This window comes from Mobula hypostoma, chromosome 23, assembly GCF_963921235.1.
Source record: "Mobula hypostoma chromosome 23, sMobHyp1.1, whole genome shotgun sequence".
NCBI classification, from domain to species: domain Eukaryota; kingdom Metazoa; phylum Chordata; class Chondrichthyes; order Myliobatiformes; family Myliobatidae; genus Mobula; species Mobula hypostoma.
The window spans coordinates 39,868,348-39,885,539 of NC_086119.1; the positions used below are offsets into that span (position 1 = coordinate 39,868,348).

General features: G+C 44.2%; 1 protein-coding gene across 4 annotated transcripts in view; it reads left to right on the forward strand.

Annotated features, from left to right (window-relative positions):
* Nucleotides 1-2,090, forward strand: part of LOC134337005 (septin-4-like) — a 106,158-nt gene extending 104,068 nt beyond the window's left edge. For all 4 annotated transcript variants that reach the window (XM_063031748.1, XM_063031747.1, XM_063031745.1 and 1 more), the window contains one exon: nt 390-2,090. In XM_063031748.1, coding sequence (XP_062887818.1) covers nt 390-461 — 72 coding nt within the window. In that variant the 3' untranslated portion in view covers nt 462-2,090. The remainder of the gene's footprint in view (nt 1-389) is intronic.
* Nucleotides 2,091-17,192: the final 15,102 nt, after the last annotated feature.

The following is a 17,192-nucleotide window of genomic DNA, read 5'->3' on the forward strand; positions in this document are numbered from 1 at the left end:
GGATGTGTTGTCATTGGAGAGAGTCCAGAGGAGGTTCACAGGGATGGTTCCGGGAATGAAGGGGTTATCATATGACAGTGAGTACAGCTTTGGGCCTGTACTCACTGGCATTTTGAAGAATGCGTGGGGATCTCATTGAAACCTACCGAATGTAGGGCATGAATTTACCACTGTCTCCTTATAATACTGTATCTTGGTCAATGTATGTGTCGGGTCTCCCAATCAGGGCAGGGTCAATCATGGCCATAATGTCCTGTGTGGCTAGTTGGATAACACAGGTGAGAGCTGTGCATGACCAGAAACACACCCACCATTGTCCTCGTGGTGAGATGAAGGCCTCGTCTTCCTTGTAAAATGACCACGGCTTTGTTGTCTCTCTTGTATTGCAGCTGCGGCGAATGCAAGAGATGTTGCAGAAGATTCAGCAGCAAATGCATGGGCAGAATCCCGAAGGATTGTAGCACAAGGAGCTGACAGCTTACTTCAGGGATTTGAGATGTTTACAGGGTTCACCCCTGTCTCAGGCAGGGAGACAGTTCCTACAGACAAAGCTGTAGGCTTGGAGATCTGCCTATCCAAATACTTAACTTTAATATTCAACATCTCACCTGTCACCGGGAAGAAATGCATTTAATTTATTAGTCCCACTAATTTAAAGCACTTAAAACAGTAGGAAATGAACCTAGGTTAATAACTGCAATAAATGTTGGATGTTGTGCTAAATTTGAGGCATTTTCAACATGCTTTAATTATCCCATTTAGCTTTGTTTAAAGCAGGCTTGGTCTTTCTTTCCACAGACTTTAATAGCTATGCTCTATTCTGATGGTAAAATAATGGATTTTACTGCTGTTATCGTCATAGGGTTTCTAATGTGGTTAGACTTATAAAACTGCATCAGTCTGAACATCTGTGGTCATGGATAGAACCCAGCAGAGATTTCCACGACATTTTGATAGCACAAGGTTTCTATTGACAGCTTTTAAACTTCAGATTAGTCCTGAGGCACTAGTAATGTCAAGAATCTCATCCTTGCAACTTTTAGAGTTTGCTGGAAGATGACTTAACTAGAAGGTCTAAAACACTGAGCTCTAGTGGGAATGAAAAGAAAGAAATGGGAGAGGGCACTGAAATAAGGAGCAAAACATTTTAAATGAAAGCTAACCTTACTGGAAATTTGACAAAGCACCATCAATATTTGAAAGAAAAACAGATATACAGCAAGTCAGCCAACATCGCTAGAGAGACAAACAGGTCACTGACCTTTATCAATTAATATTGGAAGCCATTCAGGGACATTGAATGAGGTAGCAAACAATTTAATACTTCTATTGAACAGATTTCTATTTTCTGAGATATTTAAAATATGCACTATAAAAGTCACTTATGAATTCTTATTTAATATATTTTGAATACTTAAATGTGTTATTATTATAAAATGAACACAAACCTTACAAGGGTTGCAATCAGGTCCTTCAATTAGACTCTCCTAGGACCAGGCTCAGAGAAACAGTGCTCCTTTTGAAGAAAAGTAATTGATGGCATTGGAACAATTCATTGCTCAGTGGGCGAGTTGGATTTCCTGCTCTGATTTGTGCACATAAAGGTTTGGGCCCGGGCCTCTATCATGCTTTAAACTCTCAGTTAGACGAGGGAGTCCTAAAATGGACCTTGGCGTTCTTGGATCAGGCGAATTGAGCCAAGGTTGCATTGCTGTCTGCTGCTAGGTACTTTGAGGGAGGAACAGGAAGTCAGCCAGGCTTACATGTGTTATTTCAAACTCCAGTCTACACCCCCCCCCCCCCCCGGTACCCATAAACAATGGCATCTGGGTTGAATGACGGAGAGCAGCCATGGCCTGGAGGACAATACTCCAGCACACACTAATTGTGTAAGAATGGCAGAAAAAAAATCAAGGATGAGAAAAAAAACCTCCAAACTAAAGTCTGCTGCTTCTAAAGGTTCTCTGAATGAAATGGTTGTTGATTGGTAGATATTTTAACAACCAAGCATGAACCCGTTATTAGCTTCTTATGTTTAGGTACTTGTGTTTTTCAATTCAGTTGGACTGCTGTCTGGTAAGTTGCTACAATTTGAATAAATACAGCTATTCAAAACACCGGGCTGGTCAGGTTTGCTTTTTGTTGCAGCTGATTTATGAAGCACTCAGTTTGGTTCAGGTAAGTCAGATCCAGAAGATGATTTAAGCCAAAGAGCTTGTTTCTGTGGAGTAGAACTCGACTCCATTATATTTTCATCTTTCCCTTATGACACAGAAGGTTATTCAGCCCATCAACTCTATTCTGGCCCCCAAAGCAATTTCATAAATCTTACTGCCTCGCTTCTCCTTCGGATGCCCATCACTACCCTCCAAGCCTTCGACCTCCTACAGTAGCCAACCAGCATGTAGTAGGAAATCCACACGATCCCAGGAAGAAAAGGCAATCTCCATGCTGAAAGCACCAGATGTCGGGATCAAAACCCCGCCACAGGAACCTGAAGACAGCAGCACTACCTGCTCTGTTCATCCTGGGAGAGCAGGATTACTATCCACAAATTTCATTGCTGGAGGAGCAAACAACCCTCCTCACCAAAGATCAAGAATAAGTTTTTTTAAAAATATACTTCTTCAGATTTATGGCTACTGGTCTCGACCTGAAATGCCAGCTTTTGAAGCCATTAAGTACCTCACCTTTGTCAACTCTAGCACACCATGCAGCAAACCAGCCCTAAATGAAATCAGTCTGATGCTTCCTTATGTTCTTGCAGTTGGTGATTTATAGTCACTCATAAAATAATCAGTTCAAGACCTGAAGACAGTTAAACATGTAGTGCCTTGAAACAATAACTGATGTAGTTAATAAACTTTGTCCAGTAGGACATAGCTTCCGGTATGTTCCATCTCTATCCCACAACTCCATTTTATATAAAGTACAGCGATTTTATTTAATAGTTTACATGGTGCACGGTACTCCATCCAGGATTTTAAAAACAACACTTGTTCCGGAAGAACTCAGTGGGTCAGTCAGCATCTGTGGAAGCGAAAGGTCTAAGTTGTCATTTTGGGTTGACACCTACATCAGGACTTGGGGAGAAGTTTGCGAGTATATTGAAGTACAGCAAGGTGTATGTGTGGGGAGGGGTGGTAGATAGGTACTGTAGGAAATAGAGGCTGCTAGGTGGGGATGATGAGCAGATGGAACCAGGAGGGGAAGTGGATGGGAAATGTGAACAAAGGGAGAAGGAAACTGGGAGGACAGGAGCACGTGTATGGGAGGACACTGAGGTTAAGGTAAATGCCCCACCTGCCCATCCTATCCTCCCCTCTGGCTCCATCCATCACCTACTAGTCTCTCTTCCTCTGCTCTGATACTGCTCTATTGTAGAGAGCTTCCGTCCTGATGCAGGATTTTGATCCAAAGTATCAATTTGCACCTTTTTGCTCCAAAGATGCTGAGATGTTTTATGTTCAAGATTCCAGTATCTGCAGTTTCTTGAGTTCATCTGGGTCCCCTAACCCTTGCATTGTCAAAGTGGAGATGGGAGATGGGTGCTTACAAGATGAATTGCGAGGTTGTTTATGTTGTGTGTATATAGTGTACTTCGATAACAAATTTGAACATTGACTTACATTCATAGAATACACTGAACTACTTGGGGGGGGGGTGATTATTACAGGACTCTTCGAAGAAACAGCAAATCAGTCAATCCATGAAAAAAGGCTTTGAAGAACACAGAACAGAAGATGTGGAAATGTGATACAGATCAGACAGCATCTGCGGAGACAGAAACTGACTTTCAGTCAATGGATGTAGAGAGCAAAGTTGCAAATGTGTACATTGACGTCTGCAGGGTCACCACTAAATAACAGACAAGCATTGTGCGAACGGGTTCGCTCACATCAAGACATATTCAAAGCACAGATGCTGTGAAGATAGACCTGAAATCAAGAAAAAGATTCATAGTTTAATGTAACCTCTTAAAATATTTAAAGTTCCCTTTATGAGGCTAAACATCACAATGTCAACCATCTTAATTGTCCGACAGACAGCTTGCTCCCAGGTACCACCGCAATCTGCAGATTCAGTCGGGTTGAAGCACCTAATACTGCAGACTCAGGGTGTACTTGTTCAATTAACATTTCCCACACAGAAACAGAAGGGCTCACACATCTGAGCTCAAGATGGTTGCATTGTCAAGATCACACACGATTATGAAATGACTGTGTGTGACCCGAAACGTCGACTGCACTCTTCTCCATAGATGCTGGCTGGCCTGCTGAGTTCCTCCAGCATTGTGTGTGTGTTGCTCGGATTCCCAGCATCTGCAGATTTTCTCTCGTTTGTATTATTGTCAAGTCTACTTCCAAACAAAATTTATTAGCGTTGAATTATAACGGATGAACTAACCTGACTTGCAGGAGCTGATTAAGAAGAAATTCATATATGGCAACAGACTAATAGGTATATTTACATGGAGTACTGCAGCAAGAAAGCAGTGTCCATCAGAGACTCCCATCATCCAGGCTACGACCATCGGACAGGAGGTACAGAAGCCTTAGACCGCACACCACCAGGAACAGAATAGTTATGACCCTCTATCTATCAGTCTTCTGAAACAGCATGGATAACTTCAATCATTACTACTCTGAACTGATTCTACATCTTACAGACTCACTTTCAAGGACCCTTTACAGCTCACGTTCTCAGCATTAACTTGCATTCACACAGTTTGGTTTCTTCCACACATTGGCTTGTCAATCTTTGTTTATCTAGAGTTTTTCATAAACTCCTATTGCATTTCTTTTTTCCTTTAAATGCCTGTAAGAAAATGAATCTCAGTAGTATATGTTAACATATGTGTATTTTCATAATAAATTTACTTTGAGCTTTACATATTGAGCACTTGAAGTAATGGTGCAAACTGAATCTCTGGGTCAAAGTTATACTGTTGATATACAGGCACTCCCTATGACTCTACTGGCTATTGGGTTCACAGTATAAACATGCATGTGGATACAAAAATTGGGTGGAAGTGTGTATTCACAACATTTAATTGTTAGGAGAATTTTAGCTGTTCTTTCAAGACTAGACATATTGTCCAAAGTAAACCTACAAAGGCAACTTTAAAATAAATTTACTGATACAAGACCTTCACATGACCTCAATTTACAGATCTCATTTTCACACAAATTCATACATTATAAATATGTAAACACATACTTACAGATTATGGTAATTACTATGTGCACAAAGTTAAGCCAACCACAGATATGAAATCATGTATTAATGTTTATACAAGAGCGCACACACAGACACAAACCACACCAGAAAACATCTCACAAAGCGAGGTACTTTGGGAAAACCTGATTATTTCCTGCACTGCACTGAATGGTTTACGATGTTGCAAGTGCAACACTGCCCTCTGTTGCCAAGTGCAACAGTAAATATTAATTTTGAATATTTTATCCTCAACAAGAAGTAATTCTCAGCTGTATACAGTACTGTAAAAAAGTCTTAGGTGTGTGTATAGCTACAGTGCCTAAGACTTTTGTACATCACTGCATTTGTCAATGTGGAGGGGAGAGCCAGTCTGTAAATCTGGCGGTAGCAAAGGATGTTGGGAATGGTGAGGATGGAGCGCCGTGGGATGGGTGGCAGACACTGCCGGGGTAGGGGTGGTGTACGGGTGCAGACACACCCAGCCCTGAGACACTAGGCAAGGTCATTTGATTCTAAACAATTGGTTTATTGATCAAAAACACAAGAAATTCTGAAGGCGCTGGAAATCCAAAGCAACACACAGAATGTCACTGGTGCTTCCCTCTCCCATCCCCTTCATCAAACATGATTCCCCTTTCCCTGTCTCAGCCCACAACAGAGACCCATATCCCAATCAAGTTTATCATCGCTCACAAATGTAATGTAATATTTATTTTTTGCGGCAGCAGTACAGTGCAATACATAAAATAACTACAGTACTGTGCAAAAGGCTATATATATATATATATATATATATATATATATATACACACACACACACACACACATACACACACACACATACACACACACACTACATATACACACACACACACACACACACTACATACACTACTAATATATATGTGCCTGTGACTTTTGCACATGATGGAAACCAGGCCATTACAAAGGTGATTGGAGGAAAGTATAACGGGGATGTCAGAGGTAGGTTTTTATATGCAGAGAATGGTAAATGAATGAACTGCACTGTGGCTCTGGTGGTGGTACAGGCAAATAAGACCATAAATCAAAGGAGCAGAATTAGGCCATTCAGCCCATCAAGTCTGCTCTGCCAGTCCATCACATTGGATTTAGTGCCTCTCTCAACCCCTAACTCCTGCCTTTTCTCTGTAACTGTTGACACCCTTACCTATCAACCTCTGCTTTAAATATATCCAATAATTTGGTCTCCACAGCCATCTGTGGCAATGAATTCCACAGATTCACCACCCTCTAGCAAATAAATTCCTCCTCATCTGTGTCCTGAAGGTAAGTCCCTGTATTCTGAAGCTGTGCCCTCTGATTCTAGCCTCTCCCACTATAGTAAACATCCTCTCCACATCCACTCTATCTAAGCCTTTCAATATTCAGTAGGTTTCAATGAGATCTCCCCTCATTCTTCTGAGCTCCAGCGAGTGTAGCCCAGAGTCCTCATACCTTAACTCTTTCATTCGTGTGATCATCCTTGTGAACCTCCTCTGGAATCTCCTCAATGTCACCACATCCTTTCTTAGGTAAGGGGCCCAGATACCTTCCCAGTTACCCAGAAGAGGACAGGTGGCATAGCAGGGACATTTAATAGACTCTTAGATAGGCACATGGATGAAAGAAAAATGGAGAGTTATGTGAAAGGGAAGTTAGATCTTGGAGTAGGTTAAAATGCCAGTATAAAATCATGGGTTATAGGGCCTATACTGTGCTGTAATGTTCTCTGTTCCATTACCAGCCAGAATTGGGTACCATTGTCCTCCACAGCCCAAAACTGACAGCTAGCACAACAATTTTTGGTCTACTTGACTATCATTTCTTTTAGTGCTTTTCCCCCAATCAATTTCCCCATTAAAAGAGGTAACATTGTCAAAGAAAGTGTTTGAAAGAGCGCTCGATCGAAATACCTGCTTAAACAGAACCTGCCTGACAATCTTGCATCAGGATTCATTCAGAGGTCTTTTGTCATCAGTACATCACAGCACATGAGCCGGCCCAGATTTAGATTTCTAGTCCTCTTAAATGAATACTAACATTGCATTTGCCTTCCTCACCACCGACTCAGCCTGCAACTTAACCTCTAGAGAATCCTACACAAGGTCTCCCAAGTCCCTTTGCATCTTGATTTTTGAATTTTCTCTCCATTTAGAAAATAATCTCTGCTTTTATTCCTTCTACCAAGGTGCATGACCATACACTTCCCTATGCTATATTCCATCCTCCACTTCTTTGCCCATTCTGCCAATCTGTCCAGGTCCCTCTGCAAACTGACTGCTTCCTCAACACTACCTATCCCTCCGCCTATCTTTGTACCATCTGCAAACCTGGCCAGAACGCCATCAATTCCATCATCCAAATCACTGGCATGCGACATAAAAAGAAGTGGTCCCAACACCGACCCCCGCAGAACACAACTAGTCAATGGCAGCCAATCAAATAAGGTTCTATTTATTCCCACTCTTTGCCTCCTGCCATTTGGCCAATGCTCTATCCATGCTAGTATCTTTCCTGTAATTCCATGGGCTTTTATCTTCTTAAGCAGCCTCATGTGCGGCACCTTGTCAAAGGCCTTCTGAAAATCCAAGTACACAACATCCACTGATTATCATTCGTCTATCCTGGTTGTTAATTTCTCAAAGAATTCTAACAGATTTGCTGGATAGCTTACCTTCATATTTAATCTTTTCCCTTATGAGTTTTTTTTAAAGTTGCCTTCTGTTTGTTTTTATAAGTTTCCAAATCCTCTAACTTCCCAGTAATTTTTGCTCTATTATAAGCCCTCTTTTTGGCTTCTATGTTAGCTTTGACTTCCTTTGTCAGCCATGGTTGTGGCATCCTGCCTTTACAATACTACTTCTTTGGAACTCCCCTCGCCATCAAGTGCAACACCTGGTCCCACTGATTCTGCAGCCCTCACAGTGATCTCCATGGCTAACACAAGTGTTCGCCCATCGTTGACATCGATGAGGACCTCGACACCATTATGATGGTGTCGAGACTACCGCATGATTTGGATTTAAGTGAGGGAGAGTTGCGCAGCGTCAGCCTCACTCTCTCTTCCCAATTCTCATCTGGATCCAGTGGCAAGACAGAGTCGAGATGGCTGGAGATGGGACTAGGCGCAGTGGATGACCAGGACATCTTCTGTGTCTTGTCCTGCTCTACACATTCCACGACGCTTTCAGAGGCCACCTTCTTGACCTTCTATTGGTCTCGTTCGCTTAATCCGCCGGAGTCTGTCTTCACATGCTGGGATAGACAACTCGCTATCTCACCGAGGGTTTGAGACCCGTTGGCTACCCTCAACTGGTTTAGCCGGCTTGTCGAAGCCGTTGCCCAGGGTGTGGCCGCTGTCGCATGCAAACAGCTACGAGGAGCTACAGGTGAGAGCTGAGTGCCAGGTGGGGACCAAAGGTGGACTAACCGCCTTGACAAGGACGCGACATGTTCCCCCATCAGAGGTGCTACCCCTCCCTGACACCCTATACACCCCACAAAAAGGATGGGTGAAATCACACATCCCATTGGGATTCCAACATCCAAGCTCTGCCACCTAGTTGTAAACTGCTGAGCGGAAAACCTCATCTGGAAATCTTTGTAGTACTGCATAACAAAGTTCCTCACCTTAGCAGGAATCCATAGGAATTCCATCGCAAACTCAATCAGGACATGGGGAACAGAACCATACGCATTTGCCAGATCAAGCCAAACTACAGCCAGATTTCTTCTCAACCTTTTCAACTCCTGGATGGTATGTCATATCATACTAGAATGTTCAAGGCATCCCGGGAAGCCTGGTATTCCTGCCTTCTGCACAGTTGTATTTACCAATCCACCTCTTACCTAGTATATATCAGGAGTTAAGATGGCGCCAAGTGGCTGACTCTTTGAGCACATCTGCAGAAGCAGCTTAAATTCGTCTCTTTAATGTCTCTTTGTTCCCCTTTTCAAGGTGGTTGGGGTTCTATCAAGATCCTGATCAGTAAGTGGCACTCAAACTGCATCTATTTTTTTAGATGGCGTATGAGTTCCTGTTCCTGGAGCTCCCCGGCCGACTGTTTTCCGACATTCTCCAGGCGCAGATTGACAGATGGCGCCTCAGGGGTGCGGCTTTGTGAATGACTGATTCCAGGCCAGTGTTGCTGAGTGAGACACCGCAGGAGATGGGGCATCAAGGTTTTAAGAGTGGGCTCCCTCACCTCCAACCCTCTGACTCTCAATGCAGGAGCCCCTCAGGGCTGTGTACTGAGTCCCCTCCTTTACTCCCTGTATACCCATGACTGTATCGCCACCCACAGCTCCAATCTGCTAATTAAGTTTGCTGATGACACATAGATTGGCCTTATCTCGAATAATAACAAGGTCGCCTACAGGGAAGAAGTCATCTCTCTGACACAGCGGTGTCAAGAAAACAACCTCTCCCTCAATGTTGCAAAAACAAAGGAGCTGGTTGTGGATTACAGGAGGAATAGAGATGGGCTAACCCCTATTGACATCAATGGATCTGGGGTTGAGAGGATAAACAGCTTCAAACCCCTTGGCATCCACATCACCGAGGACCTTGCGTGGTCTGTGCACACCAGCTGCGTGGTGAAAAAGGCACAACAGCACCTCTTTCACCTCAGATGGTTGAGGAAGTTTGGTATGGGTCCCCAAATCCTGAAAACTTCCTAGAGGGGCACAATTGAGAGCATCCTGGCTGGCTGCAACACTGCCTGGTATGGGAACTGTACCTCCCTTAATCACAGGACTCTGCAGAGAGTGCTGCAGACAGTCTAGTGCATCTGTAGATGTGAACTTCCCATGATTCAGGACGTTTAGAACATAGAACATAGAACAGTACAGCACAGTACAGGCCCTTCGGCCCACAATGTTGTGCCGACCCTCAAACCCTGCCTGCCATATAAGCCCCCACCTTAGATTCCTCCATATACCTGTCTAGTAGTCTCTTAAACTTCACTAGTGTATCTGCCTCCACCACTGACTCAGGCAGTGCATTCCAGGCACCAACCACTCTCTGAGTAAAAAACCTTCCTCTAATATCCCCCTTGAACTTCCCACCCCTTACCTTAAAGCCATGTCCTCTTGTATTGAGCAGTGGTGCCCTGGGGAAGAGGCGCTGGCTATCCACTCTATCTATTCCTCTTATTATCTTGTACACCTCTATCATGTCTCCTCTCATCCTCCTTCTCTCTGAAGAGTAAAGCCCTAGCTCCCTTAATCTCTGATCATAATGCATACTTTCTAAACCAGGCAGCATCCTGGTAAATCTCCTCTGTACCCTTTCCAATGCTTCCACATCCTTCCTATAGTGAGGTGACCAGAACTGGACACAATACTCCAAGTGTGGCCTAACCAGAGTTTTTTTAGAGCTGCATCATTACATCGCGACTCTTAAACTCTATCCCTCGACTTATGAAAGTTAACACCCCATAAGCTTTCTTAACTACCCTATCCACCTGTGAGGCAGCTTTCAGGGATCTGTGGACATGTACCCCGAGATCCCTCTGCTCCTCCACACTACCAAATATCCTGCCATTTACTTTGTACTCTGCCTTGGAGTTTGTCCTTCCAAAGTGTACCACCTCACACTTCTCCGGGTTGAACTCCATCTGCCACTTCTCAGCCCACTTCTGCATCCTATCAATGTCTCTCTGCAATCTTTGACAATCCTCTACACTATCTACAGCACCACCAACCTTTGTGTCATCTGCAAACTTGCCAACCCACCCTTCTACCCCCACATCGAGGTCGTTAATAAAAATCACGAAAAGTAGAGGTCCCAGAATAGATCCTTGTGGGACACCACTAGTCACAATCCTCCAATCTGAATGTACTCCCTCCACCACCACCCTCTGCCTTCTGCAGGCAAGCCAATTCTGAATCCACCTGGCCAAACTTCCCTGGATCCCATGCCTTCTAACTTTCTGAATAAGCCTACCGTGTGGAACCTTGTCAAATGCCTTACTAAAATCCATATAGATCACATCCACTGCACTACCCTCATCTATATGCCTGGTCACTTCCTCAAAGAACTCTATCAGGCTTGTTAGACACGATCTGCCCTTCACAAAGCCATGCTGACTGTCCCTGATCAGAGCATGATTCTCTAAATGCCTATAGATCCTATCTCTAAGAATCTTTTCCAACAGCTTTCCCACCACAGACGTAAGGCTCACTGGTCTATAATTACCCGGACTATCCCTACTACCTTTTTTGAACAAGGGAACAACATTCGCCTCCCTCCAAACCTCCGGTACCATTCCCGTGGACAACGAGGACATAAAGATCCTAGCCAGAGGCTCAGCAATCTCTTCTCTCACCTCATGGAGCAGCCGGGGGAATATGCCGTCAGGCCCCGGGGACTTATCTGTCCTAATGTATTTTAACAACTCCAACACCTCCTCTCCCTTAATATCAGCATGCTCCAGAACATCAACCTCACTCATATTGTCCTCACCATCATCAAGTTCCCTCTAATTGGTGAATACCGAAGAGAAGTATTCATTGAGGACCTCGCTCACTTCCACAGCCTCCAGGCACATCTTCCCACCTTTATCTCTAATCGGTCCTACCTTCACTCCTGTCATCCTTTTTTTCTTCACATAATTGAAGAATGCCTTGGGGTTTTCCTTTACCCTACTCGCCAAGGCCTTCTCATGCCCCCTTCTTGCTCTTCTCAGCCCCTTCTTAAGCTCCTTTCTTGCTTCCCAATATTCCTCAATAGACCCATCTGATCCTTGCTTCCTAAACCTCATGTATGCTGCCTTCTTCATCCTGACTAGATTTTCCACCTCACTTGTCACCCATGGTTCCTTCACCCTACCATTCTTTATCTTCCTCACCGGGACAAATTTATCCCTTACATCCCGCAAGAGATCTCTAAACATCAACCACATGTCCATAGTACATTTCCCTGCAAAAACATCACCCCAATTCACACCCGCAAGTTCTAGCCTTATAGCCTCATAATTTGCCTTTCCCCAATTAAAAATTTTCCTGTCCTCTTTGATTCTATCCTTTTCCATGATAATTATAAAGGGCAGGGAGCGGTGGTCACTGTCCCCCAGATGCTCACCCATTGAGAGATCTGTGACCTGACCCGGTTCATTACCTAGGCAGGTGTGTAAAAAGGGCCCGTAAGATCATTGGGGACCCAAGGCATCTCAACCACGGTGTATTCCAGCTGCTACCATCTGGGAAATGGTACCGCAGCATAAAAGCCAGGACCAACAGGCTCCAGGACAGCTTCTTCCACCAGGCCATCAGATGGATGAACTCACACTGATTTGAGTGTACTTTATATTACATTGACTGTTCTATTTATTATAAATTACTATGATTGCACATGGCACATTTATGTTTGTAGATGGAGACATAACATAAAGATTTTTACTCGTATGTGAAAGATATAAGAAATAAAGTCAATTCAATTCAATTCCAATTCCAATTCATCAGGATTTGCTGTGGATGTGCAGATGGAGGTCTCTGTGGTCAAGTGGTCGCACTCTCCCTCTCTTTCTCTCGACGGTGGGGGATGTTTGCTGTCAATTCTCAAGTTGAAGAATCTCGGAATAAAAAGCGATGGGGCAGACTGTAACATCGTAAGAGTGACTGTCAGTCTCCCCTTTCGCTGTGAAAATGGGTTACATCTCTCTGTCGCAAACACAAGGAATTCTGCAGATGCTGGAAATTCAAGCAACACACATCAAAGGTGCTGGTGAACGCAGCAGGCCAGGCAGCATCTCTAGGAAGTGGTACAGTCGACGTTTCGGGACGAGACCCTTCGTCGAGACCCTTCGTCAGGACCCTCCTGACTGTACCTCTTCCTAGAGATGCTGTCTGGCCTGCTGCGTTCACCAGCAACTTTGAAGTGTGTTGCTTATATCCCTCTGTCCCTTGTTGGTGAGCGAGAGCCTGTGGATGTCGAACTGTTAGGTAAACAATAGTCTTTGTGACTGCATGGTCTCCCATTAGGTGCTTTGCTATCGTTTGGTAGGTGGTGGGCACTGAGGCTTTTTGCTGAAATGGGGGGGGGGCGCGCGAAGAGGAGGTTGTTGCGTTGATACTGCTTGCGCAGGGGAGGGGGGAGAAGGGGCTTTGTGGTTCTAATGTTTTTCTATCATTCATTCTTTTGGGGTTCTTCTGTTTTTCATGGATGTCCACCAGACAAGTATTTCAGTTTGTGTACTATAAGACAAAGGAGCAGAAGTCGGCCATTCAGCCCATCGAGTCTGCTCTGCCATTTTATCATGAGCTGATCCATTCTCCCATTTAGTCCCACTCCCCCACCTTCTCACCAAAACCTTTGATGCCCTGGCTACTCAGATACCTATCAATCTCTGCCTTAAATACACCCAATGACTTGGCCTCCACTGCCGCCCGTGGTAACAAATTCCATAGATTCACCACCCTCTGGCTAAAAAAATTTCTTCGCATCTCAGTTCTGAATGGGCGCCCTTCAATCCTTAAGTCATGCCCTCTCGTATTAGACTCCCCCATCATGGGAAACAACTTTGCCACATCCACTCTGTCCGTGCCTTTCAACATTCAAAATGTTTCTATGAGGTCTCCCCTCATTCTTCTAAACTCCAAGGAATACAGTCCAAGAGCAGACAAACGTTCCTCATACGTTAACCCTCTCATTCCCAGAATAATTCTAGTGAATCTTCTCTGTACCCTCTCCAACGTCAGCACATCCTTTCTTAAATAAGGAGACCAAAACTGCCCACAGTACTCCAAGTGAGGTCTCACCAACGCCTTATAGAGTTTCAACATCACATCCCTGCTCCTATACTCTATTCCTCTAGAAATGAATGCCAACATGTAATGCCAACATTACATTCTCTGACAATAAACAGAACCATTTGCACCATTTAGAACATAGAAATCTACAGCCCACAATGTTGTGCTGACCATGTAACCTACTCTAGAGACTGCCTAGAATTTCCCTAACGCATAGCCCTCTATTTTTCGAAGCTCCATGTACCCATCTAAGAGGCTCTTAAAAGACCTTATAGTATCCACTTCCACCGCCACTGGCAGTGCATTCCACACACCCACCACTATGTGTGTGAAAAAGTTACCCCTGACATCTCCTCGGTACCTATTTCCAAGCACCTTAAAACAATGCCCCCTCGTGTCAGCCATTCCAGCCCTGGGAAAAAGCCTCTGGCTATCCACATGATCAATGCCCCTAATCAATTAATACACCTCTATCAGGTCACCTCTCATCCTCCGTCACTCCAAGGAGAAAAGGCCAAGTTCACTCAACCTCTTCTCATAAGGTACACCCTCCAAACCAGGCATCGTCCTTGTAAATTTGATTTGAACCCTCCCCAAATGCTCCAGCAAACCTGCCCACAAGGATACTGGCCCCCTTCAGGTTCAGGTGTAACCTGTCCCTTTTGTACAAGTCATACCTTCCCCAAAAGAGATCCCAATGATCCTGAAATCTGAAATCCTGCCCTTGAACCAGTTTCTCACCGTGCATTCATCTGCCAAATCATCCTGTTCTTACCCTCATTGGCACATGGCACAGCCAGCAATCCAGAGATTACCACCACAGGAGGTCCTGCTTTTCAGCTTTCTACCTAGCTCCCTAAAATCTCTCTTCAGGACCTCCTCGCTTTCCCTACCCATTTCAATGGTGCTAATACATTACAGGACTTCTGACTGTCCACCAACCCCCTTTAGAATATCGTGGACCCGATCCGAAACGTCCCTGACCCTGGCACGTGGGAGCCAGCATAACATCCAGCTGTCCCTATCACGCCCACAGAATCCTGTGTCTACTCCTCTAACTATGGAAACCTTCTCACTATTGCAGTCCTCTTCTCTCCCCTTCCCTTCTGAGCCACAGTGCCAGACTCAGTGTCACCCAGGCACTGCAACTTTCCCCCCGCCTACTCAAGTCAGTCATTCCCCTCAACAGTATCCAAAACAGTACACTTATTAGAGCACTACAGTACAGAAGCAGGCCCTTCAGCCCATCTAATCCATGCTAGTCTGGTCATTTGCCTAGTCTCATCTACCAACACTTGGATCATTACCCTCTATACCCATCTCATCATGTACCTATCTAAACTTCTCCTCAAACTTCTTCCATTTTGTTCCACACTTGCACTACCTCCGAGTAAAGAAGTTCCTCCTCACATTTCCTTTAAATATTTCAGCTTTCACCTGAAACCTATGACCTCTAGCTCTAGTCTAGAACCTGCAAGCATTTACCCTATCTATACCCTTCATAATTTTGTATATCACTATAAGATCTCCCCTCATTCTCCTGCGCTCCAGAGAATAAAGTCCTAACCTATTTAACCTTTCCTTATAACTCAGGTCCTCAAGTCAGGGAAACATACTTGTAAATTTTCTCTGTACTCTTTCAAACTTATTTACATCTTTCCTGTAGGTAGGTGACCAGAACTGTACACAGTACTCCAGATTTGGCCTCACCAACTTCTCATACAACTTCAACATAACTTCCCAAATCCTGTGCTCAATGCTTAGGGATTTATAAAGGTAAAAGCTCTCTTTACAACCCTACTTAACCAAGCTGGTTTGTCCTGCCAAAGTGCAACATCTCGCACTTGTCTGCACTAAGCTTAATCTGCCATTTTTCAGCCCGTTTACCCAGCTGGTCCAGATCACTTTGCGAACTTTGATAGCCTTCCTTACTTTATACCTTATTGTTGCCAAACAATTGATACTAGAACGTACAATCATCATAGCGATATTTGATTCTGCGCTTCCCACTCCCTGGATTACAAATCAACAGTAAATATTAAAAATTTAAATTATAAATCATAAATAGAAAATAGAAAAATGAAAAGCAAAAAAACCGAGAGGCAGGTCCGGATATTTGGAGGGTACGGCCCAGATCCAGGTCAGGATCCGTTCAGCAGTCTTATCACAGTTGGAAAGAAGCTGTTCCCAAATCTGGCCGTACAAGTCTTCAAGCTCCTGAGCCTTCTCCCGGAGGGAAGAGGGACGAAAAGCGTGTTGGCTGGGCAGGTCATGTCCTTGATTATCCTGGCAGCGCTCCTCCGACAGCGTGCGGTGTAAAGTGAGTCCAAGGACGGAAGATTGGTTTGTGTGATGTGCTGCACCGTGTTCACGACCTTCTGCAGCTTCTTCCGGTCTTGGACAGGACAACTTCCATACCAGGTTGTGATGCACCCTAGAAGAATGCTTTCTACGGTGCATCTATAAAAATTAGTGAGAGTTTTGGGGGACAGGCCAAATTTCTTTAGTTTTCTCAGGAAGTAAAGGCGCTGGTGGGCCTTCTGACCACTATGCCACCAATCTTGTTATCATCCATTAATTTGCTGATCTAGTTAACCACATTATCTTTCAGATCATTGATATAGATGATAACAATGGACCCGGCACCAATCCCAGGCCTCCAGTCAGAGAGAACCGTCTGCTACCAATCTCTGGCATCTCCTACGAAGTTCCTTTAAAATATCCTCTAGTATTTCCCAACCTTTTTTTACGCCATGGACTCCTACCATTAACCAATGGGTCCATGGACCCCGATTGAGAACCCCCACTAATATCAATACCCCACACTGGGAGAAAAACTATCTGTACTATTCACGTCTCACAAAATTCTATGAACATCTATCAGGTCTTCCCTCAGCCTCAAGATGTTCCAGAGAAAGCAATCAAAGTTTGCCCAACCTCTTCTTATTGTGAATACTCTCTGATCCAGATAGCTTCCTGATAAAAATATTATGCACTCTCTGCAAAGTTTCCATATGCTTCCGTAATGGGACAACCAGAACTGTGAAGATTGTAAAGCCTTCGTTCTTGTGGAAGAACTAACAATGCCTTAGGCAAGCAGCAGGAAATAGACATCTAAAACTGGGGAGAACCCCCATTCTATGCTGTTTGTAAGATAGTGGTGACTACTTGCAGGCTGACTAGTAAAGAAATGGAAGGAG